At 43.8% G+C, this 19,169-nt stretch overlaps 1 protein-coding gene across 1 annotated transcript in view; it reads right to left on the bottom strand.

Moving 5' to 3' along the window:
• The window catches only part of IPO9 (importin 9), a 71,166-nt gene that overhangs the window by 19,341 nt on the left and 32,656 nt on the right, over window positions 1-19,169 (bottom strand). Inside the window, exons 10-19 of the mRNA XM_088451148.1 lie at window positions 14,442-14,590; window positions 14,162-14,260; window positions 13,968-14,074; window positions 5,220-5,359; window positions 3,910-4,069; window positions 3,600-3,826; window positions 3,355-3,503; window positions 2,665-2,793; window positions 2,278-2,553; window positions 1,362-1,528 (exon numbers count right to left, since the gene is read on the bottom strand). Of these exons, the coding sequence (XP_088307274.1) occupies window positions 1,362-1,528; window positions 2,278-2,553; window positions 2,665-2,793; window positions 3,355-3,503; window positions 3,600-3,826; window positions 3,910-4,069; window positions 5,220-5,359; window positions 13,968-14,074; window positions 14,162-14,260; window positions 14,442-14,590 (1,603 nt within the window). The remainder of the gene's footprint in view (window positions 1-1,361; window positions 1,529-2,277; window positions 2,554-2,664; window positions 2,794-3,354; window positions 3,504-3,599; window positions 3,827-3,909; window positions 4,070-5,219; window positions 5,360-13,967; window positions 14,075-14,161; window positions 14,261-14,441; window positions 14,591-19,169) is intronic.

The raw sequence follows: 19,169 nt of genomic DNA, 5'->3' as shown, positions 1-19,169 counted from the left end.
AGGGACAGGTATAAGCGGACAGTAAGCGGAAAATAAGCACAGACAGGCAGCACTAGCAAAAGTCACATACCATGCAGAGAAGATATACTCACTGCACCTTTCCACTACAATCAACCTGCCCAGATTCAGTGTCTGGGAGGGCTATAGTGCTGTGTACGCTGTCCTTAAATCGGGGGAGAGGTACACAGGGGGACCGGTCCGCGTGCTCCCTGAGATCTGCGTTGCCACAGAGAAAATGGCCACCAGAGACCTCAGAGGAGGAGTGGCCAAAGAGTCTGCAGCTCAGCGACGCCAGACTGCGTGCTGAAAGGCGCGCTGAGCTGAGGGGAGGAGCCGTAAGACAGGGAAGGCTTCCTCCCCTGGCTAGCCTATTAACCCCAGGGCTTGCCGGCTTCCCGCTTGCCAATATATCCCTGGTGGTCTAGTGGTCCCATGGGGTATTCCTCCTCAGAGGGGGAGCCCACTGCTAGCAGCCCCCGGTCTGTCCCCTAGGACCGGGGGCAAAGGACTGCATTTGCAGGCAATACCCACGAGCTGCAGCTAATCGGCGACTCCCGGCTTACCTTATATCCCCGGCGACTCCGGCAGCAGTCCAGGGAGGTACCCAGAGTCCGGCTAGTACGGACTCTGGCCCCCCCGCCGCGATCCCCAGTGCAGTACTGGCGTCGCGGCGCCAGCGGGGAAGGAGAGCGGCAGCGTGGGCGTCTGCATAGACAGCCCGTCGTTGCCACACTAGAGAGCCTCTGTTTAAAAAATCTACCAGGCTCTTTTTTTTTAAAGATAAAAAGCTTTTGGGGGCTTGTGCAGGTGACCCGACTCCGGCCGGGCACCAACTCAAACTGAGGTGCTGTGGCTCGGGGGCGGGGTATAGAGGAGGACGGACCCACGTGCATCCTGGAGGCAGCTAAAGCTTTAACTGCGTGGTGCCCATGGATCCAGATCCAGCTATACCCCAAGGTCAACCCTGTGGACCCCCTATGGACCCTGAAGTAGAAATAAGAAAATTACCTGGATCATGCAGTAGCCCAAGACCACACAGGGAAGTGTGCATTTGTACTCCAGTTTGGAATAAGTAATGTATTTCTGTTTTAGCCAAATGTCCTGTCATCTGTGGGTTGTTTTAAGCCCCAGGGTAAATATGTATACCTTTGACTGAAAAATATATATTTCATGCTGGACTAATTTTAAATCTGGATACAAAACCTCAATCACTATACAATAATAAACTACTGACCTTTAAGGGGATCATGATGCAAATAAATTACTTACAATGACATGAAATAGAAGGTAAGATATCCCTGTCTACTTGAGCTTTGAATTAGCTGTAAATTAACTTATTGTGAACTCCCATAGCAACTCACCTAACTTTGCCTTCATATTGCCCATAAAACAAATGTTGCCGACTCATCCACTCGGACATCACAAACTCTAGAGCTGGTTTACCAGTAGGGCCAGGAAGACTGCAAAGGAATTCAAGCAAAGGCTCCAATTGCGAGTTTGCGAGGTGTGCAAACACCATGATCAAGGACTAAAAAAAACAAACAAAACAAATCTATATTCGTACCAAATCATATAATAAAAATTGAAAATAGTGAAGAACTTTTATTACAACTCAGCCCTATGGCTTCTAGCATCTTCCTGCTTTACACATGTGCTTTTCTCAGCTTTGGGATACACAGCCCTAAATAATTTGGGAGAAGGATAAGCTGATGAAGCTTTGTGATCATAAAACAGAGAATAAGACAACATCCACACCATATGGCCTCCTTCAGAGCACAATGCAGCACAGAGAATAAGAGTACAGTGCCACCTGAGCAGAGAGCTGCATGAATCTTGTTGATTAAAGTAAGGAATTTACACTGAAGCCTGTTATGCATTATTGTGCTGCACGTCAACATTCTCTATCATGGGATAAATTAAATACAAGTGCAACAGATTGACAGTTGGAAACCGCTCTGCAGAAATTCTGCCAGGCTTTCAACAAACTTTGAAAAGCTGATGTGAAATCAGATCAGCCACATTTGTTTGTTATAGATTGTAACACAGGTTTCTATTATAATAAGATACATCATGATATGTTATTACAGGTAGATGTCCCTTTGTTTCAATGTATTATTTTAACTGACCGATTTGGTGCAGTCTTTTTGAAGGTTAGATAACAGTCAATTTAGCCCCTAAAGGGTATCAGGATGCCAGTCACGGACACAGCTAGATGCATATAATACACAGTGTATAAAAGTAATGTAATGAATGCACCTGTAACTATCCATATAGTACCTGCATGACACTGAGCGTTTCTGCCTGCTGCATCTTGCTAAGAATCGCTCTCAAAATCTGATCTAGGTTTTCTCCCAGCTCGCGACCAGCCTTGGAGATGAGAGTGGATACAAGACGCCCGACAAATGCTGCTGTGAATTCAGACGTGCGAGGGTCCAGTAGTTGGCTGACTACTTGCATCACATACCAAAGCCCACTATGACCTTGCTCGTCTCGCCACTGTGCAATCTGTTCCAGGGCTACTGACACGTAAGCACGAAGACATTCGCCACCATTCTGAAACAAGGACAATACCATGGATCTACAGGCAACAGTACCATAATTGAGACAAATGTGGCAGAGAAGTCTGGAACACTGCTGATCTCAGTCCCAAACACTTCTGGTTACCTGCATAGTTGTATTATCATCTGTGCGCAGGGTACACTGGGCCACAGCAGGAAAAGCTTGACAGATGAGAAGTTCTGAGAGAGGAGGCTTTGTATTCCTCACAACTGTGGTCAAAATATCAATTGAGGTCTGCAGAAGATACAAATAGTAAGCCTCTGAGGATAAAAAATAAAAACCCCACACAAACATAACATGAATATGCACTAAAATAAAAAGGAAAACAAACTCAAGAATTTTAAACTGTGCAGTAGGGTATTTAAAATGTTCAAAATGATCAGTATTTACAAGCAGCATGTACAACCCTTTATGTCAGAAAAAACTCTACAAAATCCATATAATGCTACAAATGAACAAGTGTATCGCCATGTCAAGTGCTCCCCTTATAAAAGGTGTTTGAGTAATGCAGTATTGCAGATAGTATTGGTGAACACTTAAATTGCAAGAGATATTCCATGGTTTCATTATGATTCATCAGATACACAATGAAAAGTTATGACCGCAAAAATAAAGCTAAACCTACAATGCAAAACAATAGTTTCAAAAGACAGGAACGCTCTTCATTGGCTATAGTCTCAAACTTTGTACCTAAGTAAGACTGCTCTATCAGATGGTGTGCGCTGACCACCACTTCAGGTACGTATCGGGCTTCTTGACAACAGATAAAGTATGCGAAACATGTACTGTACTCACCGCACAGAGACCACCTGGAATCTTTTCAGCAGGAGCTTGCATTATGCTAACTAGCGTGGGAATGAGCCTCATTTGCATGGGACCTTGGCACCCCTCTATTTGAGCCAGTTCCTTAAAAATGTCTTGTGCCAAAGAGGCAACAACAGGGTCTGAGGAGCCGCAAAAACAGAAGTTACAATAAAAACTATATTTCACCGCTGAAAAATCATACAATCCCCTTCCCCAACCACTTCCAGAAGCCTCACCATTGCTGTACTTAAGGAAAATTGCAATCGTGAAAGGGCAGATCTTAGGTTCAGCATTGGCTGTGAATACAGGATCCACACTGCAGACAATGCACAAAGTCTCCATTACAAGATTCAACACCTCTGATGTGTACTGAGCTGCCAGGTGTATAAGTCCATCAACTACACTGGGCAGAAAGGGCTGAAGAACATGGGTGCTTTCCGAGATCTTCAGCTGATCACAGTACCTGAGAGTATGAACCGTAAATATATTTTATATATATTTTAAAAGAATCCATATGAAAGTGAAATTAGTGATTCATATACTTACCCCCAGATTGCTCTGACGGCAGAAATGCGAACTGACGGTGGCTGGTTATCATGCAGTCCACTCACTGTAGCCTGAAGAAACTGCTGTATCAACTCTGGAGACATAGCAGCAGTGAATCGACTTGCAGCCCAGAGAGAGCGCCCCAATAGGAAAGGGGAAACTGAGGTGGATGCAGAAAAATATCTTGAGTTTTTTTTTTTTAAAGCACATTTTACATTTTGCTTTTACCAGTGTTTTTCCTGGACATGATCTTAGAAGTAGGATTACCTCAATTCTCAGCAAAACAACTTTGGAGATCTAGGTATTGAGGCGTTTAAAAAATGAATTAGCAAAATGTTGCCCAATACATACCTAGGTAGTTTCATACTGCATATTTTGTGTTCTTTGTAATTTCTTATACAGATTCTAGTATCCTATACCCCCAACATCTAGGCGTATGTTTGTCAGTCTTCGTTGTGCATTAATTCATGTGCTATATGTACATCAGCATACGTAATGTTTTTAACAGAATAATAAATATGGCGTAATATGAATAATCTTTACTCATGTAAACAGTTCTGGGACACTTATTCTGAAGGTAGATTTTGAAAACTAAGCTAATTCTTTGAGCCTTTTTCCAACTGAAGATACGGTCAAGACTATATAACTATATATATATATATATATATATATATATATATATGTTCAATGTGTAGAAACGGTTTAGATAACAGTCTTTAAACATGTAGCAGAGTTAAGTACTGGTGACATTTTAAAAATAGCATTAATCCATTCTGCAATAGCTAAAACAAAAAAACCTCCAAAAAACTTAGTGACTTGGCACCTTGTAGCTTCACGATTACAAAGTTTTAGCCATGTGCTGGTTAAGCAGCAATTTTACTAGGCAAAGTGAACTTTCTATCTTTTCTTTCTAGACAGATCAGACTTTGCTTTGTTAGCATTTTTAGAATGGGCTTTAATCCCTAAATTTATTTAAGCAAAACTAGAAAACATTGTAGTTTCTGAATGCTTACACCAAGCCTATTTTTCTGTAGTCATTGTACAGTGGCGAGCAAACCAATTACTCACTTTAGGTGCAGCACTACGGCCCATTCAAGTCATAAAATGAAGCTGTGGGTGTTTGTCAAGGTTTAAAAGAGATTTAAATAAAATTTATACTAACTCGCAGCTTCTCTTGGACGACACGAGGGGATGTGGTTGAAATAGCTAAATCAACATAAAATGGACACAATACAACTTGGGGGGGGCGGAACTAATCAAAATGTGGATTGTTCTTGTTACTATATACTTCCACTCTTGTAGATACACACCTGAAAGATTGAGGTCCGAAAGAATGACGCCGGTCAAGAAGCCAGGCATATCAAACTGAACCCTTCCACTCTGTACACCCTCTGTAAGCACAGACTTCACTGAGCCCAGGGCTAGCATGCAGGCCTCATGTATCTTCCACCTGTATATACAGTGATTACAAGGATATGCCAACTCCACACACATCATGCACATATACAGAAACAGCTTAATAAGAACAACGCTTAATACTGCAATACTTAATACCTACCTCCACTATAACTTATGTTGTCATTAATGTAAAAGGCAGAGTGAGTTCCATGAATAAACCATTTTCTCCTTAAAATCAGGGGGCTCTGCTACCAAAGGGCTGTTCAGCAGATAGGCACGTAGAAATTAAATACTACAAAAACTCCTCTCTACAGACCCCACTCAATGGTTTCTCCTCAATTTAAATGAGTAGGTGTTTTGGTACAGGGCTTTATGGCAGCCATTTCATTCTACTTCAGCTTACTGTATTTGGTTTTCTTTGTGTTGTTAATAAGCACTATGTTACAGACTGGGTAGTACATTAATAGTGGTGCACCACAGCCAAAGTGGTCACATGCAGGATCTCTGCCCTTTCATGTTCCCAGTCTCTCAGGAGGACTCAAGAGATTTTTACTATTCTACATTATATTATAATATATATATATATATATATATATATATATATCTATCTATCTATCTATCTATCTATCCATCTAGCAATGTGCAGGGCATTTTGTTAAACATGCAAGCCTTTAAACAATGTCTTAAACAGTGTAACTGTGCCCTGCACTTTACAGCAGTACTCTACAATTATTTTATACATTTATTTTACTACAATCACACTATCTTTTGTCAGATTGTGCTTACAGGGGTGCACAAAACAGGTTTTGTCAGGCTGCACTTTACAGTGGTACTCTACAATTGCGTTATACCTGTCGGTACTGTTATTGACAACCAAAAGCAGCACTAGTCAGTAGTAATCCCATTAATTAGTATTTTAAAAAAAGGAATACGTATTAGATATTACTTCAATTAATAAAATTTCAATACAAATATTACTATAAACAGCTTAAAGGTTCCTTTAACAAAAAAAAAAAGTCAGCATGAGGGGACTAAAGAGCAATGTCTCTCTGTGTTTATAATACAATTCTGTCGATTATTTATGTTTATTTAAAATACTCCAGATCTTAGAAGGTCAAGTATCCGTATTTTAACAAGCAGAAATTCACAGTTATAAGAAGTAGAAATGAATGTAACCATGTAAGCGGCTGCCTCTCAGTCTGCCAATATAAAGCTCTGTTGAGCTCAGTGTTCTGTTGGTCCATGTGTATGTTTTTCAGGGAGTAGGTACAAGTTGGAGCCCTATTTCCAGTTCTATAGTGGTGTAGAGAGTGTTCTGTGGGCTCATTCTCATCTTCAAAAGGAAGTATAAAAAAACTGACTTGTTTCTTCATGTCAAGCATGATCCCCTAGCAGTACTGTAATTGACACTATGGTTTATGGTCTGCAACAGGTCTTTAGTTGCCAAACTTCAAATATTTCACACTAGCTGTTGGCTATGAGTAACAGTCTTCTAGGACCATTGGATGTTTTCCCCTTCTGTTATTCAAGTTAAGAATGTTGCATGAAGACTCCTTGGGACTTTTGCCCTGAAGAATTTCTAGGGGTATCTCTTATCAGATTGGCTCTCATAATAATATTCAGGGATAAATTTATTAGCTCACAATTTGTGGGAGCCGGCGCGTTTCCAACGAGTCATGAGTTTAGGGTGGCAATTTATTTAAAAGGCAACACCAGGTTCCATAATAAGGTCCGATGCTCAGGTCTTAGGAGAATAGAAGACGCGTGTTTTCTCCCTCAGGAATGGTTTTCGATTCTATACTGTATAAGTACTTATCGCTCCAATGGGAATAATCCCTAAAGAATATAAATCACAAAAAATACTTTGGTATCTATGCACTTAAGATACTTATCTTTAGATTATGCATAAGCCTTGCTGCGGCAATTTCGATTTCTACAAGTCGGATCCACAAAAGTGGCAGGAGACAACCCGGCACCACACTGCCATCTTTTGGGAGGACCAGGGGATGATGTCAGTGGTACAGCTTATGATCAATTACAGTGAATAGAGCTCTTCCATTGCAAAAGCACGTCTTCTAACAGATAGGAAGCTACAAATGCTCACAGTCCAGGATTTCCAAGTTTGCTTTTTAGCGTTTCTTCCTTAGGACTTTTGGCATCACCTCGGGTTAATAAAACAGTGATGGCATTTTTGGCTGTGCGGTTGACAAAATGACTAATGGTCGTACCCTTATTGTCCCCTTCAGGAATGATTCAACCCCCATTTCAGTACCATTGTTGGAGTCTCTAAGAGTAGATCATAGACTTTAAATGTTCAAGACTGATACCAGCTCTGTGCAATGTGTACTGAGGTCCTGTATTAGACAGACACGGCCAGCTTGGTTATCTTGACTTGTTAGAGGACATCAGTTTCCAATGCAGTAGCTTCACAAAAAGATGGGTGCAATAAGTGGCACACTACCACTCCTGAGCTGCTCTAAAAAAGAGATTTTTGAGTGGTCTAGGTTCAACCTTTACTTTGCCACCATGTTTATCAAATGGAAGGGGTTGGGTATGGGATACCGGTGGTCAGAATACAGACAGCAGCATCCTAACACCATGAAGGTAAGTATAAAATAAAATGAAAATATGGCTGCGCTAATACAACACCGTCAATTCTTACAGAGTTTAAATAAAAGTTTATTTATTTCAAATAAGCATGATGTGCATGTATAAATATATATGCGCAATACACGAGAACAATCACAATAAATTTGAAAAAGAAAATTATATAAATATGAAAAAAATTAAAATTAATACAAAAAATAAATACATTTGGAAAATGAAGATATAAAAAAAGAAGAAATGCAGATAAAACTTTAGAATATAATCATATGCTTTTTTAGAAAAGCTTGTACATGTACAGACGCATTTAAGGCTTATCGATCTGCTTTAGTTCGTTGAAACCAATGCAACTGTATTGTTTGTGCATTTGCACATATGTTATTTGCAATTCAACATAGTCTGAGTCACTGGATATGTGAAAATCAATTGGATTGAAATCCAAGACAATTAGTCAATGGTTATAGAACTCATTGATATGCGATGGCTGATAGGATTTTTGTTTATGCCAGCATAATGAAAAAATATATTTTATGTATACGAAAAAAGGGGGAGCTCACCCACTTGGGGCTTTGTAAGTTTAACGGAGGAGAAACCATTGATAGGGGGCAGATAAACAATCTACAATATATACCCAACAATTCTATTTATCAAATATAATATAACCCTTATTCATTAGTGTGTGAATCAGGGCGTAACTAGCATTTGCATTTAAGGGCAGATTCAAATACCCAAGGAAAAAGCTCCAGGTTTAATGCCCGGGTTATTCAATTATTCGCCAATTTCTCAGTGCGATAACCCATAGACTCCGCCTTAAATGCTGGAATCCATGGGATTCATCGCTTGTTAAGTCCCAGGAGGTGCAATTAACATGGCGTAGCAGATTACACATTCTAATAATTCAGAAATGTTTTAGGACTATGATCATGGGCAAGCACATGTACAGAGCAACTTGGAATATATAACAGCCTCATAGAAAGCGTATATAGAATGTGAAACACTCAGGGATAAACGGTTCTTCAACATACATATTTGTTTAAAAAAACCTTTTTACACCGAAATGTACTAACTAAACTATTGTAAGCCAATTGCCATGTACATCGGATGTGACCTGGGTGGAGCGAAAATATTAGGTGGAACAATCATCTTTGCCAAGGGTACATACTGCACATGTGCAAAGTCTATTTCAGTGAGCTCAACACTCCCATAAATCTATTTAAATTGTATTTTCTACCTAAATTACACTGGGAAATAAAACAGATAAAAGGAGATTTGTCTTACCTGTGAGTCCATGGGGGACATTGGGTTTGTGAGTATGGGTGGAGACGCAGGAGTCTGGGCATCAAGGAGTTGACTTTGGTAGTAGCACAGTCTCCACCTCCCCTATACCCGCCTGAGGCTCAAGAAGCCATTTTTTCTTAACAAGCCCTAGGAACATGAATGAAGGAAAGGAGATAGCCCAGACAGGTATGGAGGATAGCATGGTCCGGAAGGAACACAAGAAAAGGCGTGCAGTGGGACAGCGTACCCAAGTCAGAAACTCTGTAGGCTGAAGCAATAGCGAGTAAGACTACCGCTTTCCACGTCAGCTAGTAAAGCAATAGAATCCAACGGTTCAAAGGGGGATTTGTGTAGAGCCCTCAACACCATGGTCAAGTCCCACGGTATTATCGGGGAAACAAAGGATGGTTGAATTTGAAGCAACCCTTGCTGGAAGTTCTGAATAGCTGGTAGACAATCTTTCCTTGAAATAAGACCAAGAGGGACGACACCTGTACTTTCAGGGAAGCAAGGCAAAGGCCCAGATCGAAGCTCGCCTGTAATTAAGACAAAAATTAGAGGATCCCAACCGCGGACAGACCACCACTCAAAATATACCCGCCATACATGTTAATAGATCCTCACAGAGGAGAGTTTCCGGGCACAGAGCAAGGTCCGTATAACCGAAACTGAGAACCAGATCCTCAGTGGCCAGTCCAGTGTGATAATGGCAGTAGCGCCTTCCTGCTTTAACCCATGAAAGGAGAGTAATCGGAGAAAAGAGACACATGAGTGGAAAGATCCACCGTACAGCGAGTGCATCAACCAAGAAAGCTCCCAGGTCCCTTGCGTGGAAGCTTGTGGTTGTGCCGGGAGGCAGTCAAGTCGATGTTTGATGTCCCCAGCAATGGATCAGCAACTGAAAAACCACAGAAAGCAAAAGACCACTTGCCCGAATGAACGTCACGCTTGCTGAGGAAGTTAGCCCCCCCAATTTTGGACTCCCAGGATGTAGACTGCCGATAAGGTTGGGAGAAAGTATTCTGCCCACGGATGATGCGACTGACTTCGTTCATGGCTCAGAGACTCTTGCTACCGCCTTGGCCGTCGCGTTGTCAGATTGTACCTTCAGCTCCTCTTGCTGAAGGAAGGGTCTTGCTTGACAAAGTGCACAGTGGACTGCTCAAAGATCCAGGATATTGATGGGCAGGCTCGTCTCCCGTACCATCCACCTGCCTTGAAAGGTATGCGACTGCCAGTGACGTCACCCCAGCCAAGAAAGCTGCCATCTGTGGTTAGAAGAACCCAATCCTGGATCAGGAATGGGGGACCTTTGTGTAAGTGAGAGGACTGGAGCCATCACAGGAGAGAGTGTCAGACATCTCTGGATAGAACACGTTTTGGGATCTGAGCAGTAGGGGAGAGTGGTTCCACCATTATAGAAGTTCCAGTTGCAACGGCTGGGAATGGAATTGAGCATATTCCACCATGTCAAAGATGGAGACCAGCATCCCAAAACTCTCATACAGAATTAGATCGAGACTCTGCTATGGTGGAAAAAGCCTGATGAGGGACTGAAGGGATGTCAGCTTGCCCCTGGGAAGGAAAACCATCTACTCTGGAATCCACAAGAGCGCCCAGATGCAGCATTTCCCGAGGCTGAGCCAGGCTGGATTTGCGCCAATTCATCAGCCAGCCTGTGTCGAGGATGAGACGCATGTGCTCCTGAAGAATGTCCGGAGACTGTGCACGGACAGTCGTCTAGGTACGGTAGAATTTGGTTTCCTAGGCAACGAAGAATGGACGCCATCACGGCCATGACATTCATGAATAAAAAAGGTGCCGCAGATGGTCCAAAAGGGCAAACCCGAAATTGGAAGTGATCCCTCAGGACGTGAAACAGAGGAACAGCTGATGATCCTCCTGGATAGGCACATGTAAGGAGACATCTTTTATGTCCAAGGAGGCCATGAAATCTCCCAGCTCCATGGTCTACATGATGGAGCAAAGACTCCATTCTGAGCCTGTCGAACCCCGAGAAGTGTCTTCAGGTTGAGGATGGTCCGGATGGAACAGTCTGGTTTTGTAACGAGAAACAGATTTGAATAAAGACCTATCTCTCCCTCCCCCCTGGACCCCCCCTCTGAGGAAGGAGAAGTGGGACTATAACATCTGGAACCTGTCTCCCCCTCCCCCCCAGCCATACGTCGGCGAAGCGCTGGATGGGTAGTCCAAGGCGGGCACCTGCCCTGTCATGCCACAGGCCTATTTGCTGGTTTTAGAGCTTGGCGGCAGCCTCTGGACTTTCGGAGGGGGAGCCCTGAACTCTGGAATAGGACTGATCTCTTGCCTCACCCTGTACGAAAAAGGATAATCCTTTAGATCTCAGAACTGCTGAGGGAAGGAAAGCAGTTTTGGATGTCGCTACCGTGGCAATATTCTTATCCAGCACAGGGCCAAATAGAACCTCACCGGAAAAAGGGAGCTCTTCCAGAGAACTTCTTGGACTCCCTGTCCACACTCCAGGAATGTAGCCATAGCACCCGTCTAGTTGCCACAGAGGAAGCCGACACCTGAGGATAGAATTCCCAAATCAATAGCAGCCTCGTCCAAGTACCAGCTTCCTGATGATATCCATTATAGAGAGGAAGTCAGATCGACAAGCTCTCGAGTGGAGTCCTTCCTCCAGGCAATTGACCTAGGGCTTTAGTAAACAAGGTCAAAACAAGAGCTTAGTGTAAAAATGGATTTAAGGTAGTTCTCCAACTTCCTGTCCACGGGGTCCCTGAGCGAAGCCACATTGGGAATGGGAAGTGTGGTTGAGTTTACTAATCGAGCAATGAGTGTATCCACTGGGGGAGGCGATTCTCACTTTTTCCAAACTTCCGGAGAAAGCGGATAAACGGATGAGACTCGTTTGGACACAGAATTTTGTATTAGGATGCGACCAGGCTTCTGCCAAAACATCGTCCAGCTGAGCATAGGGAAGGAAGACCGCCGGCTCCATCTTTTTTCTTTTGAAGAGAGGCGCTTCTGAAGCCAGAGAGGCATCCAAATCCTTAATAAGTGAAGCAGATCCGACTGCTTTTACCAAGACATCAATACAGACTTGAGCTAAGTGGTCGTTATGAGCCTAGGCGGAATCAACCTCCGATGTCTGGGGTAACTCACCATCTTTCGTGGAGTTGTCAGACTGGGAGTCAGCCTGAATGGAGAGGCGTAGAACTATCGCTTTGTGGTGCCATGCGGAGTATACAGTATGTGGTGTATGGATCTGGACACGTGCACCACACCCTAGACTGACTGGGACTGACCCTGAACCCAAGCTGGTTCTGAGAGGGTTGGTTGCTAGTCCCATTGAGCAGGGTGGAGAAGAGGCCAGTTGAGGTCCGCTGGAAACCGCTGATGAGGGCAGGGCTGCCCGGGAAGCTGATAGTTGAGATGCCAACTTCCGCATGGCAAGTGACAGGGAGGCTACCTGAGCTGAACATGAAAAGTTCTCTTTATAGGATTAGCAGGTATAAGCGCGTAGCACCCCTCTCCTGGGAAGACTTTTGCTGAGGTTCCCTTGGAAGACAGCATCACTAAAATTGAACAGCACACAGACACAGTAATATACTAAGTGATGTGTGGGGGCAAGAGCACTGAATTGACACCATGGACAAACAAATAAATGGCATAGTGATACTAAATTACTTTAAGCCTTAAGTATAGTGACTGTAAACAAAGTAGACAGAGAAAAATAAACTAACCTGATTAAATTCCGTGGACAGTAATGCGTTTTAATGCATTCTTTAAACAAATAAGTAGCTAACAGAATTATAATCAAACAATAATAATAACTGGAACCTGAAATCTAGTAAGACAAATAAACTGCTGAAGTGTAAAGATAAAGTGAGTAAACAAGCAACAGGCACAACAGTCCCAACAACTAACACTAATAGGTGAGAAAGGGGATTAGAAGAAACCTGGCACCCCAAGAGTGAGATATAGGGGAGGGCAGGAGGTCCTCTCTCCATGCAGGCAGGCAGTTCAGTGTTGTAAAATGGCTGTTCAGCATCTGGGAGTTGGAGGAGAGAGGAGCCCTTGGCGGGAAACACAGGAATGGAACTACAGAAAGGGTGGGGGTGGTGAAAGCTGGAGAAGGCTTTCCCCCCTTGTGGCCAACCACAGGGACTTGCTACCCAATAATGGCACCTCTGTTACAGCCGTGTCCTTGGTGGTCTAGTGGTAGCACAGAAACGACCGTGCACCCCTGCCAGTAGTGCTGGCCGCTGTCTACCCCACTGGCGACTAAGCGCTATACTGTAAGTCCGGCTCTCCACAGCATGAGGAGTGACTTACCTGCCCCCTTTTCCAGCCACAGCTCTCCCTTGTGCAGAGGAGGTGGCCGGTGACACTGACTCAGCTGTCAGCGTGCCCGCCGCCAGAGGAAGTTGGAGCTGTCAGCCGTAGCCTGTGTAATGCTCACCACTGACAGAAATCAAAGAAAAAATAAAATATATGAAGTTAACAGGGTCTGCAGCACAGCCCTGAAAAAAACAAGAGACGAAAAAAAAAAAAAAAAAAGAGAAGAAGATTCACCCTTCCTTGAGGCACAAAGAAAAAAATTGGCTTCCTGGGCATCAGGCAGGGTATAGGGGTAGGAGTCTGTGCCGCTTCCAATCAAGTTAACTTCTTGGTGCTCAGACTCCTGCAGCTCCACCTATACCCACAGCTTAACTGCCCCCCATTGGATGAAATAAAATATAAATTTGTGTTTGATACATTGGAGAGTTGAACATCGCAAATATGCTTACCAGTTCTCTCCACCTTGTGTCTTTATCTGCTCAGCCTCCTGGAGGTGGCGTGTAGCAGCAGCAGCAAGTGCAACTGCACTCTCATTCTGAAACTCACTGGACACTGCCTGGGAATAGATGGAAATCAGAAGATGGAAGTATTGCCAGGAAAGCATGGTAAGTTCATTGTACATCATCCAAGAGTGGTCACTCACTAGCAGAAGATCCTGTGCAGCAATGCGGACAGTGTAAGAAAATGTGTCATCATCTTCATCCTCAACAAACTGCTGTGGGTTTGCAGTCCAAACCTTTATCTAATAATTATAAATGCAGTATTCGGTGATCATGGCAACGGACAAAATAAATGCCTCTGACATTAATCATTGTGACACAGGAAAAAAAATAATGTTTCACACATATTAAAACCATATGCATATTAACTGACTGATGTGAAACCATGTTCAGCCCAATATTTCCCTGCAATTTTGTCCTTACCTGCTCCTCTGTGATCTGCATGTAGAGGATAATGTAGTAGATCAGCTCCGGAAGAGCTTTCTTCACAGTTCCTTTAAACTTGTTCTCCAATAGTGTGTGCACAAATTCAAATATACTAAATACCAAGTTCTCAAAACCTAAAACTTCACCTGTAGGTGGGGAGTGAGAGAAATAATAAAATACATGACTTCTAAGTTATCAAGCCAAATGGCAAAGATTTTACTGACTGCTTTCTTTGTATCTGCTCCAAGGGGCTAATTCAGAGATGTGCACTAATTCGATTAGCGCACATCCCTGATTGTGCCGTGTGCAGTACGGGTCCTGCGTGAAAGCATGCAGAGTAGCAGCAGACTGTCAGTGATTAAAAGTCTGCTGCCATTTCATGGTGGCGACGGCCTGTTTGGAGGGTAGGGAGGGATTATGGGAAAAGACCAGGATCTCAGTCGACCAAAGGAGATTTCCTGGCCTCTTTTGAGCAACTGCAATCACCATCTTGAGCGACCCCAATGGTCACTGAAGCTGGCAGAGGATCACGCAGTTGTTCTGCTGCTGCGTCCATGGACATTTCTCGGAACAGTAATGCATGAGGCGTGAAGCCTCCTGCTGCATTACCCTAATAGTGCTATCGTAGCTGCTACCATCGGTAGCAATACTGTCGGACCTTGAATCACCCCCTAAGATTGCAAATGTCCATTCAAATGAATGTCTAATACAGTTAAGCCAATTACAAATATGATTAGGTTACAGTGCCTTTAACCAAGTGTTCCTAGATAAAAATCTGCATTGAAAAGCAACAGAAAAATAGATGCATACCTTATATAAATAGAAAACAGGCCATGAGATTTAATTAAGACAAACTATAATAATCAATTAACCCTTTGCCTGGCATTGTCGCATCAGATGCAGCCATGGCAAGACAGGCTTTCCCTGACATGGTAGCATCTGGGCTGAGGAGGTAATGCCAACCCATGTGCTCCACACCATTCCCCTCCTCCCTCTTCAGGCACAGCGAAGGGCGATCCCCACAGGATCATCAAGCCAGGTCTGCAGGAAGATAGTCTTCCTGCAGCTTCACGTCACAGGTCTCATGGCAGCCTCAACTGCACGCACCGCTCTCCAACCAGGCTGTGCTCAGCAATTTTTGGAAATTGTTTTACCCGGTTATGTTAACGGACAGCTTTATTTACATAGTAAATACAAAAAGAAGATAGGAAAAAATCTTGGGCGCTTCAATACCAAGCTGAAGCCTTTTCAATGAAGATCTTTCCCCAAAAATCTAAAAAAGTATCTAGTGTTCAAAAAATAATGAAAAACGGCGCTGCTTGTATATAGTGCTTTTGTGAACAGTGAAAAGAATAATTATACTTATCCGTATAAATGCAGTTATAGACGTCAGTTCTAAGGTCCTCTCTTTGTCTTTACCTAATGTCCCACAGATATTGGGAAAAAGAGGGTGTGTATATAAAAATATATATATATATATATATACATACATATTGTGACACAGTTAGGTTAGGGGGTCCCTCTCCTGGGTAGAGGACTCCTTCCTTACACACACACAGCAGCAGGGAAGCAGCACACCAGTCTGGATGCAAGTACAAGCTGGTCGGCGCCAGTCTTTATTGTACAATGTCAGAAATATAAAGAAAACATAAATATAAATCCTAGCCCTGTCGGGGCACTAACTTCACAGGCAGTTCCCTCACTACCAGAACCTGGCAGGGCCTAATGCCCTCGTCAGCAACAAAGGCACAGCACCACACTCACAGTTAGGTTTCCAAGTGTCTCTGAGCAAACTCCCTGCCTGCTCTCCCAGGTGCGACACTCAGCCTTATCTAAACTAGGCTTATATTGGCCACTCTCAGGTGGAAACCCTAACAAGCCTGTTACCAGGCTGCGATAACCAAAACCTGGAGTGGCCGTGGGTGGAGCCCTCCCTCTCCTCTCACCCACAACCCCCAGGTCCCAAACCGGCTTTTCAAAAAGCCGAAACTCAAGCCTGCTACACTGCAGACTTTCTCCTGGGGGTTTAAAACACATAAGACAGGAATCTGGGACAAATGTACCTGCCACAGACCACTTTACCAATGATCCTATCACATATCCCCCCCCTTTGTTTCGACCTGTGGGGCGGAACAACTGAAGCCCCCAAACAATGAACGCGTGACAACGCGTCAGCATTGGCCAGCTGGCTTCTTGGCCTGTGTTCCACTGAAAATGTAAAAGTTTGTAACGCCAAGAACCATCTCGTAATTCTCGCATTACTGTCCTTATTTTCGGACATCCACTTCAAAGGGGCACGGTCAGTGATCAATTTGAACTTTCTTCCAACCAAGTAGTACCTGAGAGCCTCTAATGCCCAACGCCTCCTTCTCCACTGTGGCATAGTTTCTCTCATGTACATTCAACTTTCTACTTAGATAGAAAATAGGGTGTTCCTCACCCTCCTTGTTCTGGGACAGGACCGCTCCTATACCTACTTCTGATGCATCGGTTTGTACTATGAATTCCCTTTCAAAATTAGGAGTCATCAGGACTGGTTGGGAACACAATGCTACTTTCAACTCCTGAAAAGCTTTCTCTGCCTCAGGACTCCATTCTACCATGACTTTTTGTTTGCCTTTGGTCAGGTCAGTCAGTGGGACTGCCATGGTGGCAAAGTTGGGTATAAACCTCCTGTAGTACCCCGTAATTCCCAAGAAGGCTCTCACCTGCTTCTTATTCAGAGGCCGTGGCCAGTTTTGTATGGCATCAACTTTATTGAGCTGAGGCTTTATCAGGCCTCTGCCAATGGTGTATCCCAGATATTTTACTTCCTCCATGCCTAGACAACACTTTTTTGGGTTGGCTGTCAAACCTGCCTTATAGATGGAGTCCAACACTGCTTGTACCCTGGGTAAGTGAGACTGCCAATCAGGACTATGAATGACCACGTCATCCAGATAAGCAGCCGCATACCGTCTATGGGGCCTTAGAATCCTGTCCATCATTCTTTGGAAGGTAGCAGGTGCCCCATGTAGCCCGAAGGGCAACATCTTGTACTGAAACAAGCCCTCTGGTGCTGAAAAAGCTGTCTTTTGTTTGGCACTCTCGGTTAACGGTACTTGCCAATACCCTTTGGTTAGGTCAAGAGTGGTTAAATACCTTGCCGTCCCTAGTCTCTCAATCAGTTCATCCACTCTTGGCATCGGGTAGGCATCGAATTTTGAAACACTGTTCAACTTTCGGAAGTCATTGCAGAAACGCACACTCCCGTCAGGCTTTGGAATCAACACAATGGGACTTGACCATTCACTATGTGATTCTTCAATAACCCCTAACTCTAGCATATTTTTAATTTCTTTCGACACCGATTCTCTTTGTGCTTCTGGTAACCTATAGGGCTTTAGATTAACTTTAACCCCTGGGTCAGTGATTAGGTCATGTTTAATGACCGAGGTTTTCCCAGGTACGTCAGAGAACAGCACCCTATTTCTGATCAGAAACTCCTTGACCTCTTGTTGTTGAATTGCCGACAGGGTTTTTGCCACTGTCACTTCGGGAACTAAGGGCCCTGGATTTACTGGAGGGGCTCGGACGGCCGACAGTACCGTTCTATCTTTCCAGGGCTTTAATAGATTTATATGGTATATCTGTTCCGGCTTTCTTTTCCCCGGCTGGTAAACTTTGTAATTGACCTGTCCCACTCTTTCTAAGATTTCAAAGGGCCCTTGCCATTTAGCCAAAAGTTTATTTTCCACAGTGGGAACCAACACTAACACTCTGTCCCCAGGAGCAAAGCTGCGTAACCGGGCATTGCGGATGAATACCCTCTGCTGTGCCTGTTGGGCCTGTTCCAGGTGCTCTCTCACTATCGGCACTACCGCAGCAATTCTCTCCTGCATTTGAGAAACATACTCAATCACCGTTTTGTAAGGACTAGACTGCCCCTCCCATGTCTCTTTGGCAATGTCTAGTAACCCCCTTGGGTGTCTCCCATACAACAAGTCGAAGGGTGAAAACCCGGTGGAGGACTGGGGAACCTCTCTTATGGACAACAATAAATACGGCAATAAGTAATCCCAATCCCTACCATCCTTGTCGACCACTTTCCTAAGCATGTGTTTTAACGTCTTGTTAAACCTCTCGACCAGCCCATCGGTTTGGGGGTGATAAACCGAAGTTCTTAACTGTTCAATTTTGAACAGGCGGCATAACTCTTTCATGACTTTTGACATAAACGGTGTACCCTGGTCAGTTAGTACCTCCTTGGGTATACCCAGCCTGCTAAAGGCATGAACTAGCTCTCTGGCAATGGTCTTGGTTGACGTATTGCGCAACGGGATCGCTTCCGGGTACCTGGAAGCGTAATCCATTATGACCAGAATATACTGGTGTCCCCTGGCAGACTTCATTACCCCAACTCACTGATTATAGAGATGGGAACACTATCATGGTATCTTTGATTAATCGCAAGGTATATGCACACACCTAGAACTTACAGTCCTATCAAGCGGTGCAAAGGGTATCTTTTCATTTCTCCGCACTGTGAACAGCTGAGGTACAAGTAAGGTGTGGAGGTAATAAGGGTCCGGATTCCAAACACATGTCCAAATAAACAGACTCTTGATAAACGAAACGCGTTGGCAAGAAGGGGACATTCTCAATTGGATTACTGCATACTGCGAACATACTGGAGGTAGGTGCGGAGTGGTGTTTATTTATTTGGACATGTGTTTGGGATCCGGA

The sequence above is a fragment of the Taudactylus pleione genome, unplaced genomic scaffold, assembly GCF_031769625.1.
Source record: "Taudactylus pleione unplaced genomic scaffold, aTauple2 ptg000538l, whole genome shotgun sequence".
Classification (NCBI taxonomy): Eukaryota; Metazoa; Chordata; class Amphibia; order Anura; family Myobatrachidae; genus Taudactylus; species Taudactylus pleione.
Note: the sequence above shows the minus strand (reverse complement) of the source record. Positions and strands in the feature narration are given on the sequence as shown.